This window comes from Corvus cornix, chromosome 3 (assembly GCF_000738735.6).
Source record: "Corvus cornix cornix isolate S_Up_H32 chromosome 3, ASM73873v5, whole genome shotgun sequence".
Lineage (NCBI taxonomy): Eukaryota > Metazoa > Chordata > Aves > Passeriformes > Corvidae > Corvus > Corvus cornix.
This window is the reverse complement of record NC_047056.1, coordinates 68001350-68017388: the sequence shown is the minus strand read 5'-3', so window position 1 is coordinate 68017388 and position 16039 is coordinate 68001350. Positions and strand designations below refer to the sequence as shown.

Here is a 16039-nt window from a genome sequence, read left to right as displayed (position 1 = left end):
CAATCCCCCTGCTGTGGACAGGAACACCTTTCATCGGATCAGGTTGCTCAGAGCCACATCCAACCTGGTCTTCCAACATTTAATGGGATGGGTCAGGCACAACTTTTCTGGGCAACCTGTTCCAGTGCCTCACCACCCTCACAGAAAAGAATTTCCTCCTCATATCTAATCTAAATCTACTCTCTTTCAGTTTGAAGCCATTCCCCCCTGTCTTGTCACTACGTAATTGTAAAGAGCATCTTGCAAGGAAACAACTTATATTTAATTCTGGAGGGTCTCTGTTTTGATACAGTTATAACCAAGAGATATTAAATATTTTTTTTCCAGAAGGGCACCAACAACACAATTAAAATGATCCTCATGTTCTCTTTTATCCACCCTTGGACAAAATGTATAGATTAAAGCAAATAAAGAATCACAGGAGAAAGTGACTCCTTAATAAATCCTCCAGTCAAGCTGTACTGATAGAGATGTGTACATTTAAAAAATGAATTAAAGTTGCTGATCTAATTTGTCCAGCAAAACAGTTTTCACGAAACAGGTCTTTTGTAATGCATTCAAAGAGAGCAGATAGTTAATGGTAAAGAAACACAGTTCCTTACTAAGAAGGTACTGGCCTGCTGCAGTGACAAACAGGGAAGAGCCGCTTTTCCAGGGTGAATTTTGTTTATGAATTGCATATGCATTATACAGAAAGTGAGGTGTGAAGCAGTAAGTGAAGCAGCACCTTTTGTTAGACCAACTGATACAGTTGGGAAAACAAGACAAATTATTGGACATGCAGACCTTTGGTTAGAACTTTACATAAGAAGTACTACACTGGACCGGTTCTGTACAGACTCAGCTTTTAAGTGTGGCATGATACACATCAGCACAATGTACTTAAGAATTTCTCTGTTAGTTCACCAAGGACTAGATACAGGGGTAAGAATTGGCTTCGTCTTACCTAATCAGCTGTCAAAAGTTAGGTGTCTAACTGAAGCACTGGTTCTCTCTACAGCCAATATAGAAAAATACATTCTCTGAATAATGACTCATTTAGTCACCTAATTAGACACCTGCTTTAGGATAGGATGAATCATGATGTTAAACTGTCTACGCAGTTGCTCTGCTGTAGGTTCCTGCTCTTGCAGGAGATGTGAGAGTATTTCCTCAGGTGTTGCATTTCTAACTGCGGTACAGCCAGCCTCACTTAAATACCCTTTCACTTTGAATGACAGGTCATCATTGCAGTGATTGAAGAATATCCACACTGCTTAGTCTCTTGACTGTGCCCTGAGTTTCTCCTCTGCAAGAAAGACCAAAAAGCTGCCAAAATTTCCCATGCTTTAAATCTTTGCTTGTGTTGTCCACTTAAGACTGAAATTTATTACTGTATGTGTGCAATGAGTAGCATAAAGAGATCCAGATTTTATCAATGAACACAATTAAAAAAAAAAAAAAAAAGCAATAGCAACAGCTATATGGTGAGTTAATTTCAAACCTCTCTCCTTCATTTGTGCTCCAGAGCCTGTAGAAATCAGGCCAGCAGACAATCACAACTTTTTCTTTCCCTCACTCTTTTCATCACACACATATCTGATAAAGAAAGAAGAGACTGAGTGTAACTCAGACTTATCTTTTAAGAAAAAAGAAATAAAAATTTATTGACAGTTACCTTGTAACTGTGATACATTTTTAATGTGTGGGTGAAAGAGCAGTGCCAAACGAAGTATTTATAGCTTGTATCAGTAAAGTGATCTGATCTTGTCTCAGGTGTTATCTTCAGTATTTTAAAATAAATATTTGGTTTGCCTAATCTAAGCAGTTATTATATTTAGGAGAGAAATAAGAATCAGTTAATGGCAAATTAGTAAGACAAAATCTGCATGTAGCCAAGCCTATGTAGGTGGAAGAGAAACCAGTCAAGGCAGTGGAGCAGATGTGACCCATTATACCTGTCCATTTCTCATGTGCATGTTCAAGTACTCTCCATTCACGCTGTGACCATGCAGTAGGATTCCTGAGCTGCTTCGGGGACGTATTTCAAAAACAACTTCAAATTTCAGGCCTAAACTGAAGGATTCATCTGTGAGGTAAAAAGAATAACATTATTTTTGTACTGAGTTAGTGATGAAATTAGACATTTATTCAAAGTCAAAATAGAACATCAAGCCCCGGGTGGATTTTATTTGTTCTTAAAACTATTGAAATGTGAGATACCATGGTGTGCTGTCAATGACCCATTTTAACTTTTGTTTTGATTGCGTTTGCTTGGAGTACTAATAAAGGTTTATTTACTTTTCTCATTATTTAAAAAATATATTTTGTTTAAAAATATTTCTTAGCAATGAAATGGACATCACAAAGTCAATGATCTGTATTTTTTGGCAGTTTCTTATTGTGCAATTTCCTAGGCACTCAGCAGTCATTATTGAGTGAGTGGGAGTTCACTTGAGCTTTGATGATTCAGTAGGAGAAACTCCCTTTTTCAATCTGGTGACAGGCCAGGGAGCAAATTAGAAACACTTGTCTGATTTTTCTTGGTGCTGCCAGTGAATAGGGTTGTGCAGTTTCCTTTCTTGTTCAGATCAGAGCCTATGTGACCAAAACACCCTCATAAAACTCTTCTTGGGACACAGCAGGCCTAAATGACAGAAAAGATGTGTTCTGTCATGCTGTTCTGTATCAAGACATGCAGAAAGCCTTTCTGCAGGATTTTTTAATTGCATGTTGTTCTATTAATTAAAAAAATAAGGGATGACCCTCTGATGGTGTACTTGGTCTTGGCCACATTGACTTCTAAAATAATTTTAGCATATTATGGTCTGTTCCTTTGGTAAATTATTCTTACTATTTGAAATACATACATACAGATGTGTTTATGTAACAACTTGTTAAGTTTCATGGTGACATTGTGACCTGTCAATATCATCTGCTTACTACAAGAGTGATCTGTTTCTGATAATCCTTACAGTTCATAGCCTCAGAAATTACTACACCCTTTAGTGAAAAATGCCATTCAAAGCACAGGGAATATTTCAGTCCTATTTTGGGATACATTTGTTTAAGAGTATATTACCAAGGACAACATATCCTCCTTCTGATGAAAAGTATGTTCCTGCTTCTGATGGGCCTTCAAAGCAAGGTGTTACACTAAAAGTCTGTGAAGCTGAAGTAAGTGGTCTTCCATTGAGCTGTAAGTTGCTGAGACAACCACTAAAGCTGTAGACAGAGTTAATCTGGGGGGAGAAAAAACCCTTGATTAGTAAATAAATTCCTTGTGGAAGAAAGTAAATTCTTCTGTCTTTATTTTTGCTTGTTTATAAGCTGTAAGGCTGTGATTGGCTGGCATGTAAGTTTTGAACTAAAAAACAATTTCCAGAGAAGGGAAACAGGAAAAATGATTCTCATAGCCTCTCATGTTTTTTTGATGACTTCAAGGTAATTCCAGCTTGTGTTGTTTCTCAAACAGTTCTTACTGAACTGTGAGAAACAAAGCACAACTAGGGCAAGGCAGTGCTATACATATACCTCATAGCCTCAAGGCAAGACAGTGGTCTACTTTTTCAGAGTAGTTTATCTATCTTGTTAGGCACATAACACTAACGATTACCTTGAAAGAGACTGTTATGTTCATTTTTGGTTTAACACTCCTTTCCATGTATTTCAGTACCAAGCTGTAGAACAGAATCCTGACCTCTAGGTGCTTAAAACAGAGGTACTAAGACAATGTTAAAATCTCTCCAAAACTCATTCTGTATCTCAGACTACAGGGTGATCTCGCCTAACATTACTTGTCTCATCTAATTTTGCATATCACTAGGATTTCTCTGTTCCTCATAGACCATTGGTTTCACAGCTGCTGCTGCAAGGCTATGGAAGCCTAACCCAGCTACCACCACCCCAGCCCTGTGGGAGCTTTGCTCTATACATGAACTGAGCTGTCTGCTCCTCAGCAGGATGAGGATCAAGATCTTAATAAGCTTTTGTCTGATCTCATCCCTACAGTCATCTTTTGTATTAACTTTACATAGAGGTATGGGGTCTGTACATAGAGGTCTGCTTTACCTGGATGTTTTTCACAGCTTTTCCGGGAGCTACACCTCCAATATAGAGTGGTTCAGTGACTTGCCAAGTATTCGCATTCCCATCAAAAGGTTCTTCTAGTACTCGGAGACCATCAATTATCAAGCGACCAATATTTTTGCCTCTAATAAATATCACCTAGGAAGGGAAGAAAAAAATGTGGAAGATTACTTTCATCTGTTAAGGGATCACTGCTGTGCAGTGTAGGAAGATGAGATATTTGAGAAGAAAAGTGTGTGAGTGATACTCTACAAGCCTGTTTTGTTAACTGCCAGTGTTCTTTGCTGGACAACACTCTTTTTTTCATATTCATGTGAAAGCTAGATAGTAAAACTGCTGCTTTTCTTGCATTTTAGTGTGTAAGACAGAGGTAATCAAGGTGTCATAAGGTCTACTGAGATCTACCCATCTTATATCTGCATACATGATTCATTGCTACCTATCAGTGTTAGCATTTTTACAGTCTTCATTAGTTTTATGGTGTGGATTCAGCCAACCTGCTTTAAACATTTACATGCCCAAGTCAGTAGTTTAGTAACTGTAGGCTTCCTCTGTAGTTAATGAGGAGAGATACCTACAGAGGGAAATTCACCTTGACTCCTAAAATTGTCTTTTTATTTTCATAGACTACTGAGGTAGCCTAAGACAGCTGTACTCCTTTCTTAGGCACTTCAAAGACATTAGCTGAACAAAATTATTCTAGTCCTTCCTTTCCTAGCTCTCTTAACTCTTAACTGCCTTACTGTTCTGCTTGTTCCCTTCATTTCTGTTCAGCTGTTAGTGTTGGGAAGTACTGAATTTTTATAACTGACTCACTTTCCCATCCCTAGTTAATGACTTGATAAAATGCTGCATGGAAGATTTAAAAATATTGATGGAAATTTCTCAACATATAGGTATGTTTATGAATACATGAATGAAAACTCCCTGAGCTGTCACATGAGCGGTGTCTTTACTGCAGCCTTGGTAGCATGTGCCATCATAATGATTGCTTTCTTTTACTTACGTTGTGCCACAGACCATCATTGTATTTCTCTTGGCTCTTAATCCTTATCTTCTGATGACCAGCATTAAACATAAAAATGAGTCGGCCATGAGCAACGAAAAGGGCCATGAAGTTGGTCTCTTTTTGATCCGAAACGTAGAAAATCATTCCATGAGATGAGTGAGTTTTCAGACTGATAGAGAAGTGAGCTCTGGCACATAAAAACACAATATTAACATTAAAGCAGATATATTTGATTTAAATCAAACATCAGTCAGAGGAAGACTGAGATTTTCCTTTCATCCAAAGAAATATTAATCTTCTTTATGGAAGTGGTGTTTCTGAGAAATATTCTATGATGGTTTTTTGAGCAGAAGTCAAAGCTGGAGAAGAAGCTGCCTGGCAAGGAACTTGTTTTCAAAAATTAAAATCTCTGGAGTGAATAAATTCAATGCAGACCACCAAAATCTGACACTATATACACTACATTTCCTTTCATGTTAAACAGCAATGTTGGGGGAATTTTTAAGTGGGATGGCATGGAGGTCTGGTGTTTATGTTATTCCAGACTTAGTCTAGGCTTCCCCTTCCCTGTAGTTCCTTGTGAAGTCCAAGACAACATGGGAAGTTATACCATTGTTGGTTTGACGTTGCCACAGTGAAAATTTCTTGAGTGATTGCTATTATTACTTACGGTCTAAAACATGGCAAAGCTGTATTGGTGTAGGACAGTGCCAGAACTGATTCCTCCTTCCTCTGATGTCAGGTGACTAGCCTAGTTTCCATTCTTCATATTGTCTCAAGGATCTATACATTCCCAATTGCATCTGTGTATACATTCCACAGACACTCAGTCCCTTGCCAATATCAGTTGTTTTAAAACACCACAACTCACTGCTTTTTTAAAATGAACACTGCAATAACAAAGCTTTAGTAACAGTTGGAAAATAAATACGTGTTGTAGGAATGAAGGTGGGATGAAGATATTAGAGTTTGGGTTTTCTTCATATGGGTACTGTCAGGACTGCCCTAAGTAAAACACTATTCAATTAAAATGAACATAATTATTTTTTAATTTAAATCAGGAAAGAACACTCTTTTCTGAGTTAGTGGTCTGGTATGCTTCCAGGAAGTGCTGTCTTGTTGAATTTATAGTCTTTAATGGAAAGTATTAAACTAAAATTCTTGTTGGATTTTGAATATTGCATGACATATTCTGTGGGAGTCTGAAAATTAAATGTTGACAGTATCTGGACTCATTATTACTTACATTTCCATTATGGCTTGAATTGGACAAGGTTTTCATAGCTTTATGTCCTACTGCACTGTGAAGATTCCCAACCAATACACTACTGACAAGATCCACTCATCATGTTACTGCTTCCCTTCTGCTCTAATGCCTTTGCTTCTTGGGTAAGGAGACTGATTATTGTGCACTGCCTGTGTAGAACCAACATCCTCAAAAGCTTCATATAAATAGGCAAGAACACACATTTTGTTAATATGCAATGCAGATGAAGACTCCACAAGATGGATGTAACTGGAAACACATTCTATGTATTGCTCTTACTCAACTGAAGCACCTTTTAATATAACCCAACAACGTGTTCTCCACAGAGTGTAGCCTAAGATATGAAGGAAAAAGCCAGGGTAACAGCAGAAATGTGTCCCTTTAAAAAAAATTTGAAATACTTCTTTCTCCTCCCCAGCATATTTCATTTTTATCTCTAAAGTCACTTTACCTTTGACTGAAATCCTTTGGTACGTGATCAAATTCTTGCCGGCTGTTTGCTGTTCCTCCAAATTGGTAGGCATGTTCAGTTGCTTTGGGATTCATGGGCAAGTGGCACTGAGGGTCTCTTTGCAAATTCACTTGATACAGTTTTTTGAGGCTAGATGAAGGCTGTGAAATCTTGTCTTTATCTCTTCCCACCTTCATAGAAAAAGAGCTATTAACCAGAATTTTTAGCTAATATTGGACATAATAAAATAACAGTATCATTTATATATGAACTACTAATATATTATCTCCCTACATAAATACCAGGATTGTTCCCAAGTCAAATTTTCCTTGAATAGATCTACTATAAATGCTGATTTAGGATGGAACAAGGGATTAACAAAATACTTGTGTAGCTAACATAATTACAATTCTTTTTTTTTTTGCAGTTTTCCTAATTAAATATTTTTCTTTCTGCTTTTGGCGATATCAGCTATACTATAGGCATAAGAGAATATGCTCGGACTAGAAATTCTTCATGCTGGAGGAAGGTTTTTCCCCCATTTATATTAATGTGTGCTAATTGTACCCAGTAGAGAGCCACACAGAAGTAGCTGAGATCAGAAGCAAGCTTATTGCCTTTAGAAGACAGAAGAAATCAAAAAGGCTTGTTTCTGAAGTACTTTTTTTTAAGAAGTCAGGTATTTTATTTTAGTGTTCTAGCCAAGGAGAATGATGCAACTGTAGGCCAGATAGATTGTGTCAGGGCAATCATTTGCAGTGATGGAATATGTAAAGGAACAGGATCCTTTCCTTCGTATATGTGACATTGTCTTTATGCATTTTAGATCCATAATTTGGAGAATTTTGGAAAACTCCAGAGTGGTACTGGAGCAATTTTTATCAGACCTTTTTATTACGGTTTCCTTTGGCTTTTGATGAGTTTTTTCCTTTCTTATGGAGAAGAGCAACTGGAGGAGATTCAACAGGGCATCCATACAAAGATGCCTGAACTTTCTCAGAGTACTTCTGGAAATCTTCCACTTCAACCTCTTGATCCAACCTGTGTTTCAAAGAGGAGATGACAAGAACAGTTTTTTTTTCCAAGTGTTGGAATTATCTTAATAAAAATTTCAGAATTGTACATTTATGGATAAAATTGTATTTGAATGCACTATTTTTCATTCTTGGATCGGGGATAAAAGTACAGATTGATCAGTCAATGTGTGGGTAATGAGGACAGCCTATACTACCTCTGCTGTTGTATAAATGCTGGCATAAACAGAGAGTGTCAACCTGCAGCATCAAATTCACCTTTAAAATCTATATAAGAGCATTTCATAGAGCAATTAAGATCAACACATTCTGACCATTTTCTCATGCCCAAACTCCTAACTTCCCCGGCTTCTGTGAGATGCCTTAAAACCATTTTGTTTCAAAGGCCGATCTGAAAGCTACGTAATATAAATGTAAATTACAGCTATGCAAATTATTCATTGCACCAGCAGCATTAGCAGGTACAGTACTGAAAGCTTATTTCATCAAGTTATTCCCACCTTAACAATATCTTAACCTAGCAGATCTGTGCCAACAGATTCAATGGCAAATAAGGTAAGAATCTTATTCACGCATGCTGTCTAGCCTCACAAAATGAGACAGGAATTTTTATTGTGACAATAAATCACTTCTCATGAGCTACTATTCAAGTTGTCAGGCAGGGGCAGTGGCTGCCTGTTAATGTGTTTGGGAGGATGTTACTCACCTAGTGAAGTAGGCGTTGCTTATGCAGCCAGTGAAGTTGGCTTGCTGTGTTCTGAGGGGAGAGCCACCAAAATAAAACTTCTTGATGCTGTCTGGGCTTTTCCCTGCTCTGTCCTTTGCTGGGTTCTTCTTGCTCTGTTTCTTGTCATCAACAGTCAGCTCATACCTGCAAAGGAAAAGCATCCATTTTGCAGGCTTGCTTTGGAAACATCAGTGCCAGTGATCACACCGGCAGCACATTACACACACCCAAGATGCTCCACTCAGAGCATGCATCACTGAATGGTAGTGCTCAAAGGCATGAGAGGACCTTTTTGCTTTCAGCTATGCAATAAGTAGCAGTACAATAAACAATTGGCAAAGTTGTGTACTTTGGCCCATGGATTTAATATTACCCTGCAGTTAATCGTGAAGTCCAAAATTGTACAGTGAAGAAAGATAAACTAAGGGATTGCTGATGAAGGGATGGAGCCACCATATGGGTAAAATAAGATCCAAGCACATGCTAATCTTTCTTGTTTTGCCCCATCCGTTTTTCCTTCTCTTTCATCACAGTGCATTGGTGTTTGAGCTTATACAATGCTTTTTTACCTAATCTGATTTTGCAACCCATTAATTGTTGCAGAAGTCATGAATGATTCTCTGGCTTTAATAAGAAACTGAATATACTAAAGCATCAGACATTGATTTTGTTTGGCAAACTCAGGGAAACATGACAATCCCCGAGGTTATTCCAAGGCACCTTTTCACACCTTCAGCTTTTCAAACTGTGATTCTTGGATGTCAGAAGTCATAGGTACAAACCTTCATTTCCACTAGAAAAGTAAGAATGATCTGCTTGTATCTCATAGGCAAGATTCTTAAAGAAAGTTGCTTTGATTACATGACCTTCTAAAAAATATTTAAACATATAAACAATAGTTAAACATACCAATAAACCAAAGCTTTCAAGTTTTTCAAGGAGCACAGAGAGAGACTTATTCCCTACTGCTGTATTTAGTCTTACATTTGTGGCTGTCAGTGCTAAAAATATTTTTAACATGTTCCACTGTGTATATCCCAAATGAATGCTTTATGTGAAGATGCCTCAATTACTTTAGGGTCAACTGGGAATTGTTTTAACAAATTAGAAGAATCAATCCTGTTAAAAAATGAACTAATGCTAGCCTAAAATGTTATTAAACTGCATTCTTACCTGAGGACAAAGAAGGACTAAGCTTTCAGAAAAACTATTATTTTCGTTTTATTAACAGTTCCCATCATCTTGTGCTCAGGCCAAGCTGGCCAGTTTTCAATCACACTTAAAAATCAGTCATTTAAAAAATGCCCCACTCAAGTGTCACTTTGAAAGTGAGTGTTAAATGATAATGTGCTTTACAAGAAATATTTCTATTCTAAAGGTAGGGAATAAAAGATGCTGGAGAGCTTTACCTTTCTGGGGTGACAGAAGTAATGATGAAATGGGTTTTTCCATCATTGTAATTTCGGTCTGGTGACTGAATTTTGGTTCCACTTGCATTTAAAACCACAGCACCTCTCTCCATAGAGATGGATAATACATCTGACTGAAATACAGAAAAAAGCATCTTCATAAGCAAGTATTACACAGAAAATTTAACAGTTCTGTGCATCTTCCCATTGTATTTATTTCCCTTCTGGCTGTTTTCCACGTTTGTGCTTAACTTGCAAAAAGATATACTCCGAGAAGCAAAACGAGAGATGGTATCATTAGAATTTATATTCTTGCCACTTTTTAAGCCTGAATTCTGGGAATTCTGCTGCTGATTGTGTCTCATGTATCTGTCACATGGGCTCCTTCCATGTAGCACAAATGTACGATGTTTGCATTTCATTTGTATTTCTGGTGCCCTGGTAGTGTATTGAGCAGCTGTTAAGACCAAGACGTTTTTTTCTTTTTCTAATTCCCTCTGACCAGACCCTTTCAATCACTCAAAATTATCTCCAAGATAAGATGTGCTATCTGGGTCAGGAATATGGGATCACTGTGCCACTAGCAGGAATACTCTCAGTTCCATTAGAGCAAGCACTGCCACTGTGCAAGGTAGAATCATTGTGTCTCATTCTGCCAAGTGCTAAACAGCTCAACTTCCGTTTGTTAAGTAGGGCACTTGGCACCTCATAGGATTAGAGCTTTTGAGTTAAAACCTGAAGTGGTGTGTGTGTGAGGCCTCATTTATGCAAACGATGTGGGGAACTGACACGGTTACTGATTTCAATTTAAGGTAATACTCCAGGCTGCAACACGTGAGAGTTTAGAAGTGGTTATCGGTGTCACACAGCCTTCTCTGCTGCACTGCTGATGATACTCTGCAAGCATAGCAGAACAGACATTTGGGGGTGGTTGCAAATGTTCTGTCATCTGAGCTCATGCTTGCTGCAGATGTCAGTCTGAGCCTGCAGGATCTTGGGATCGCGTTGTCTCACACAACATTTTGTTAGTGCAAGTCCGTATTTCTGCCCGTGTCACACTTCTGAGGGGGGTATTGAGAGCAGCCTGGCTTCCCAGAGCTGCAAGGAGCTATTCTCAAGAGCAGCTTTTCCCGGTCACACGTGGAGGTCTGAGTGCCATCTGGGAATATAGGCAGCTTTCTGACTGATTTCTGTGAGCTCAGCAATGCTCGAAATACTATGCCACCGTTTCTAACAAACTTTGCTTCTAGGCGATTGTCTGGATGGCAAATGTCAGGTCCTTAATATTATTTGTACTTTGGTAGCACCTGCAGGTCCAAATAGGGATTGCAGTGCTGCTGAGTACAGGAAGACGCTCTGTGCATTTCTGCCCTAGAGGACTTCAGCGAGCCCAAATGGATGCTTGTTAATTCTAGGCATATGATCCAGTTCTCTTCTCAGCATCAAAATAACGCCGAAGCATTGCTGGTTTTCATCTGTAGATCAAATGCAAACTGTAAAAATGAGGTCACCAGTGAATGCTTCTCTATTGCAGACTGCTTTCTCTATCATAAAACCATAAAGTGAAAAATCGTGTTATTCTCCTAGTATTCTCCTGGGAAAAAATGTGAAGGTAAAATAAAACAAACAGTAAAAAAATAGATACTTACTCCTTCAGAATAGTAAAACAACAGCCCGCTGGGCTGCAATGTCCGGAAATTAAAGCCTCCTTCGAATTCAGTAAAGAGGGACGCTTTTTGGCTTGATGCAATGAAGCTCTCTCCATTGAAATATGCATTGCGGGACATCTATGTATTAAATAAAACAAAATTACAAGTGAACCTCAGAAAACATTCCAATAATACAAAGAACGAGGCTATTTTTTTTTTTCTTACAATTGCAGCCAGTTCGGTTCTAAAAAGCCTTCAATTTTTCCTTCATATCTTAACCTAATTTATGTAGGCTTTCCCTCACATCATGGAAAAAACTTGAGAAAGTGTAGCAATTTTAGACTAAGTCAAATTATTCTCAGCTTCCTGGGATCTTGGCCTCATCCTAAGTCTGCTGATGTTAGTGAGCATGAAAAGTAGAAGCAGAGGGGCTCACACCCCCATCTGAGCTGTGTGGCACTGAGTCACAGTTCCAACACATGATATATTACTTTGTGTGCTGTGCTGGGTACTGAGATAGACGGTGTTGGACATGGTGGTCTCTAACCCTTTGAGTCTCAGGAGCAAAACTCGGTCCAAAGTAGGACAAATTGCAGATAGCTTCCTTGTTGACACAGGGTAAGATTGTAGTGATGAGTTCTACAAGTGATCCTTCTCCACAGGTTTGCAGCATGGCTTTTGATAGACATGTCCACAGGATGAAGACCCCAAACACAGTCTGTATTTGCCAGCCTTGCATTGTAATGGAAAATTGATGAATGATGGAAGGGACTGGAAGCTAAATGGCAATTTTCTCAGAGCTAATGCTGGTGCAGTTGGTGTTGGTGTGTGTGTCACAGAGGAAGAGCTGATCTGGCTTAAGGGGAGAACTCATTTGAAGGGTGAATATTTTGCTGTCTTCTCCATTTCACACATCTATACTAGGGTGTATGTAAGGATGATTCTCCTTGTATCTTTAAGAAAAACCAAATTACGTTGGAGTATTTCCATTCAGAATACAGCACATGATTTATTTCAGATCCAGCTTTCGCACTGCAATTTCACATATAAGAAGAATTTTAAGTGAAACACCTTGTACTATAGTTCAGAGTGAAAATTGGGTATTATGTCAGCAGACTTAACAGACACACACAAACCCCCACCTCTGCCAATGAGTGAGTGCATGGTCATTTCCTTGGTGGAAGACTGTCTTTCCATTGTTTGGAGTAAAATTCAAGCTCCCAGCTATATCCATTGTCAAAATTTGCTCTTTTGTCACAAATGGTGTTATGCTTACCAGTGAATCCTCTGGGCACCCGTAGCTGATTCCCAGGGTTCCTGGTTCTTCCAACAAGTTGAAATCCTTCTTTTGGAACTGGAAGCCCTTCATGCAGCCTTTAAAGCCGATACTTCCTGCCAGATGAGAGCTAATGCTGCTGGATGACAATGCCAAACAAGCTGCAGTTAGATAGCACTTGCCTTTCTGAATGGTCTAAAAGAGCTGGAAGAACTTCAGTAATTTGCCTCACTAGTGTCCAATTCTTGCATCTTTATGTAAAACAACTAGTGAGCCACATTCTATGTTTTGAAAAGTCAAGATGCACCAGTTGTAGTAAATTATGTATTTATAACTACTTACAGTGAAAATAAATGGATTTTTATCTCTATTTTTTTAGCTTTGAAGAGAAGTTCTGATTTGGGTTTCCTGCCTTGCTTTTACTAGCAAGTTCCACTCTTGGCTTTGCAAACAAATGGATCTCTATTTCTTAATAAAAATACTAACAGAGGTCAGGAAAGTAAGAGTAAATTCTACTTGCTGATGTGTGGGTTTACATAATTTTAAATGAGAGCAGTGGGTGGGTTTCCAGGATCCTTTTTATGTCAGATTTGAGGTAGACAGCAGAGCAGTGTATCCCAACTGCTCCTACTCATTAGTCTCAGTTTTTCAACTTCACATCTTACCAAGATACCACAGCATTACAGCACAGGGTGAATATAATTGAATGTATCCTCACAAATCTCAAAGTTCATGAAGGAGTATTTTGCCTAAAATCACAGAAAGTGTGTGACAGGGGCAAGGAAATTACATGGGAGCTGCTGGGTACCAGTCCAGGAGATAACCAGGGAACAAATACACTGAAGGAGTGAATGTGAAATCCAGAGTTCTGACCTGGCTACATGGAAACAGTCCTTGTTCCTTAAGCAAGATGTACTTTAGCAGTGGGACTCTCTTCACCTCATGTGACTGATACTGTTGGCATCTGCTACCTGCACTAGTTGTCTATGAGTTATCTCGTTGTAAGGCAGACATTGGAAACATGGCAGATCAATCAAGATCTGGAAACACCCATATTATTGCATTGGCAAAAACAGACCATCAGGTGAAGTAGTGCAGGTGTACAGGTACATGTCTGAAATAAGGTGAGAGAAGGGGTGCTGTAGGGGCTTAATTTGCTCCTCAGTGAAATCAGCGGGAAGGCAAAATCAACAGGAAGGCTCCTGCCATCCCTACTGGGATTTGGACCAAAGTGTGTATTATCAATCAACCAGTATAATCTCTACTCTGCTTGACCATGAAACTGGCTGGATGTGACAAATACACCTTTCTGCTAAATGCCACAACCTTTTCTAGCAACAGGCTATAGAAGAAAGGCTTTCTCCTAAAGAAAGGCTTCTGAGTTCATTTCTTAACTCAGTTAAGAGTTAAGTTGCCAGTGCTCCTATTTACCCTTAGCTTTCTGCTTTATGCAGTGACTGAGGTGGGAGAAAAATAACGTATAGTGGTATTTCCAGATTCATTTAGAGAAAAAAGGCAATTGACAGAGAAAAGTGCATTTGAAGTGAATGAAAACATGCTGCTTTAGAAGAATATTAGACTACTCTAAGACTAGAGCTTGTTTCCCCACACTGCTGCTTCTGCCTGCAAAGTCCATTAAATGTGAGTCTGTCTGCAAAGAGCAAGCATAGATATCAGTAGTAGATAGTAGTAATAGAGAGTAGTACATCATCAGTAGGATAATAATTCTCCTGATAAAAATGGAATGATGCCACAACATTTGGCCCACACGTTTTTGCCGTCTACTCTTGTCAAGAGAATGAAAGCTGAGTAAAACACCAGAGACAAAGTTGCAGCTCTGCTTAAATAATTTCTGTATATATTTTTCAACATTATAATTGATAATATTTTTACAATGCCTATGGTCTTTTTTTTCTGATACAGCTTGTTAATTGAGTTGTTGTTTTTCCTGCTTTGACAGTACCTTCCAGGTGTTTTTCAGAATAACCACAATCTGCTCGGAAAACTGCAGGCATAATTCATGTGATTCATCTTTTATCCTACATTTGTGAACAAGTCTCATCTGCCATTGAGCTGCTGCTCAATTGCATAGATTTCTAGGTCCTTCTGGGCTTTTTCTGTGTTCTTTAGGCTTGGTTATTGAAAGTAATTTTCACCATCCTCCTGTACTTTCTTTCTATATCATTAATGTATTTAATACTAACCCTGAAAGAGATCCTTTGAGTATGTGCTGTAGACTTTTTATACTGTGAAAATTGAAAAGTTACTACTATGTCCTATTTTCTCTTTCCCAGCTGCTTTCTAATCCACTTCAGCCTTTTCTCTCTCCACTCCACTAGCTTTCTTAATAGCCCCTTATGACAGACCTTTGTAAAGAACTATTTGAAAGGACAGATAAATTATACACTCTGTTTCTCCCTTGCCCACCACTTTGCTTGCATGTTCAAATAATTACATGGGATTGAAAGGCATCGTTTTTCTTTACATGAAGTTTGTCCCTATCTTAAAAGCTTAAAGATTAAGTATTTTGTATCTCAGCCATTATTTATCAATTCAACAGTTTCTTCTGACAACAAAATAAAGAATAAAATTTCAGCAGATTTACCACTAAGTCCTAGAAACTATTGTGCAATATTTGCTTTTTCTTGGCTTTTTTTTTAACATGGAGGGTATTCCTATTAGCAGTTGTGAACACTTGAAACAGCAGCTGGAGCCTTTCTGAAAATTCTGACTGTGCTGTCTGACCCTGGGAATGAATACTGCACACTCTTCTTCAAGCAGCCAGTCTGCTCTCAGAGCATGACCCTGGGGTCCGGCAGATTCCTATGGCAGGAAATGAGAGTTACACAGTCTACTGAGTTTAAACTTGGTTTCTGTCAAATGGTACAATGGGAAAATGAGACTTTTCTTCCTACACCTACACAGAGTTAGCTGACTTGGATCCAAAGAGAACCTGAGATGAATCAGAACTGAAATGCTTAGTGGGAAAAAACCAATTTTTTGATTTGAAAATGCAGTTGGTAGAGGGTCCTGGTCACTTTTTGCAGAGCAAGGAGCAATAGCAATTTTATACGTTAACATGTTCTTTGAAAATGCCTTTTTGTTTTAAGAACACAACTGTTTCTGTTACCCTTACTAAAACTGGGGCC

The 16039-nt window shown here is 38.5% G+C and overlaps 1 protein-coding gene across 2 annotated transcripts in view; it reads right to left on the bottom strand.

Annotated features, from left to right (window-relative positions):
- LAMA4 (laminin subunit alpha 4) overlaps window positions 1-16039 on the bottom strand; it is a 100146-nt gene that overhangs the window by 6260 nt on the left and 77847 nt on the right. Inside the window, exons 26-35 of one of the 2 annotated variants that reach the window (XM_010402732.4) lie at window positions 12891-13029; window positions 11615-11752; window positions 9966-10099; window positions 8536-8700; window positions 7683-7836; window positions 6796-6986; window positions 5075-5264; window positions 4051-4206; window positions 3062-3221; window positions 1938-2068 (exon numbers count right to left, since the gene is read on the bottom strand). In XM_010402732.4, the coding sequence (XP_010401034.2) occupies window positions 1938-2068; window positions 3062-3221; window positions 4051-4206; window positions 5075-5264; window positions 6796-6986; window positions 7683-7836; window positions 8536-8700; window positions 9966-10099; window positions 11615-11752; window positions 12891-13029 (1558 nt within the window). The remainder of the gene's footprint in view (window positions 1-1937; window positions 2069-3061; window positions 3222-4050; window positions 4207-5074; window positions 5265-6795; window positions 6987-7682; window positions 7837-8535; window positions 8701-9965; window positions 10100-11614; window positions 11753-12890; window positions 13030-16039) is intronic. The other variant, XM_010402740.4, reaches the window with a different exon arrangement.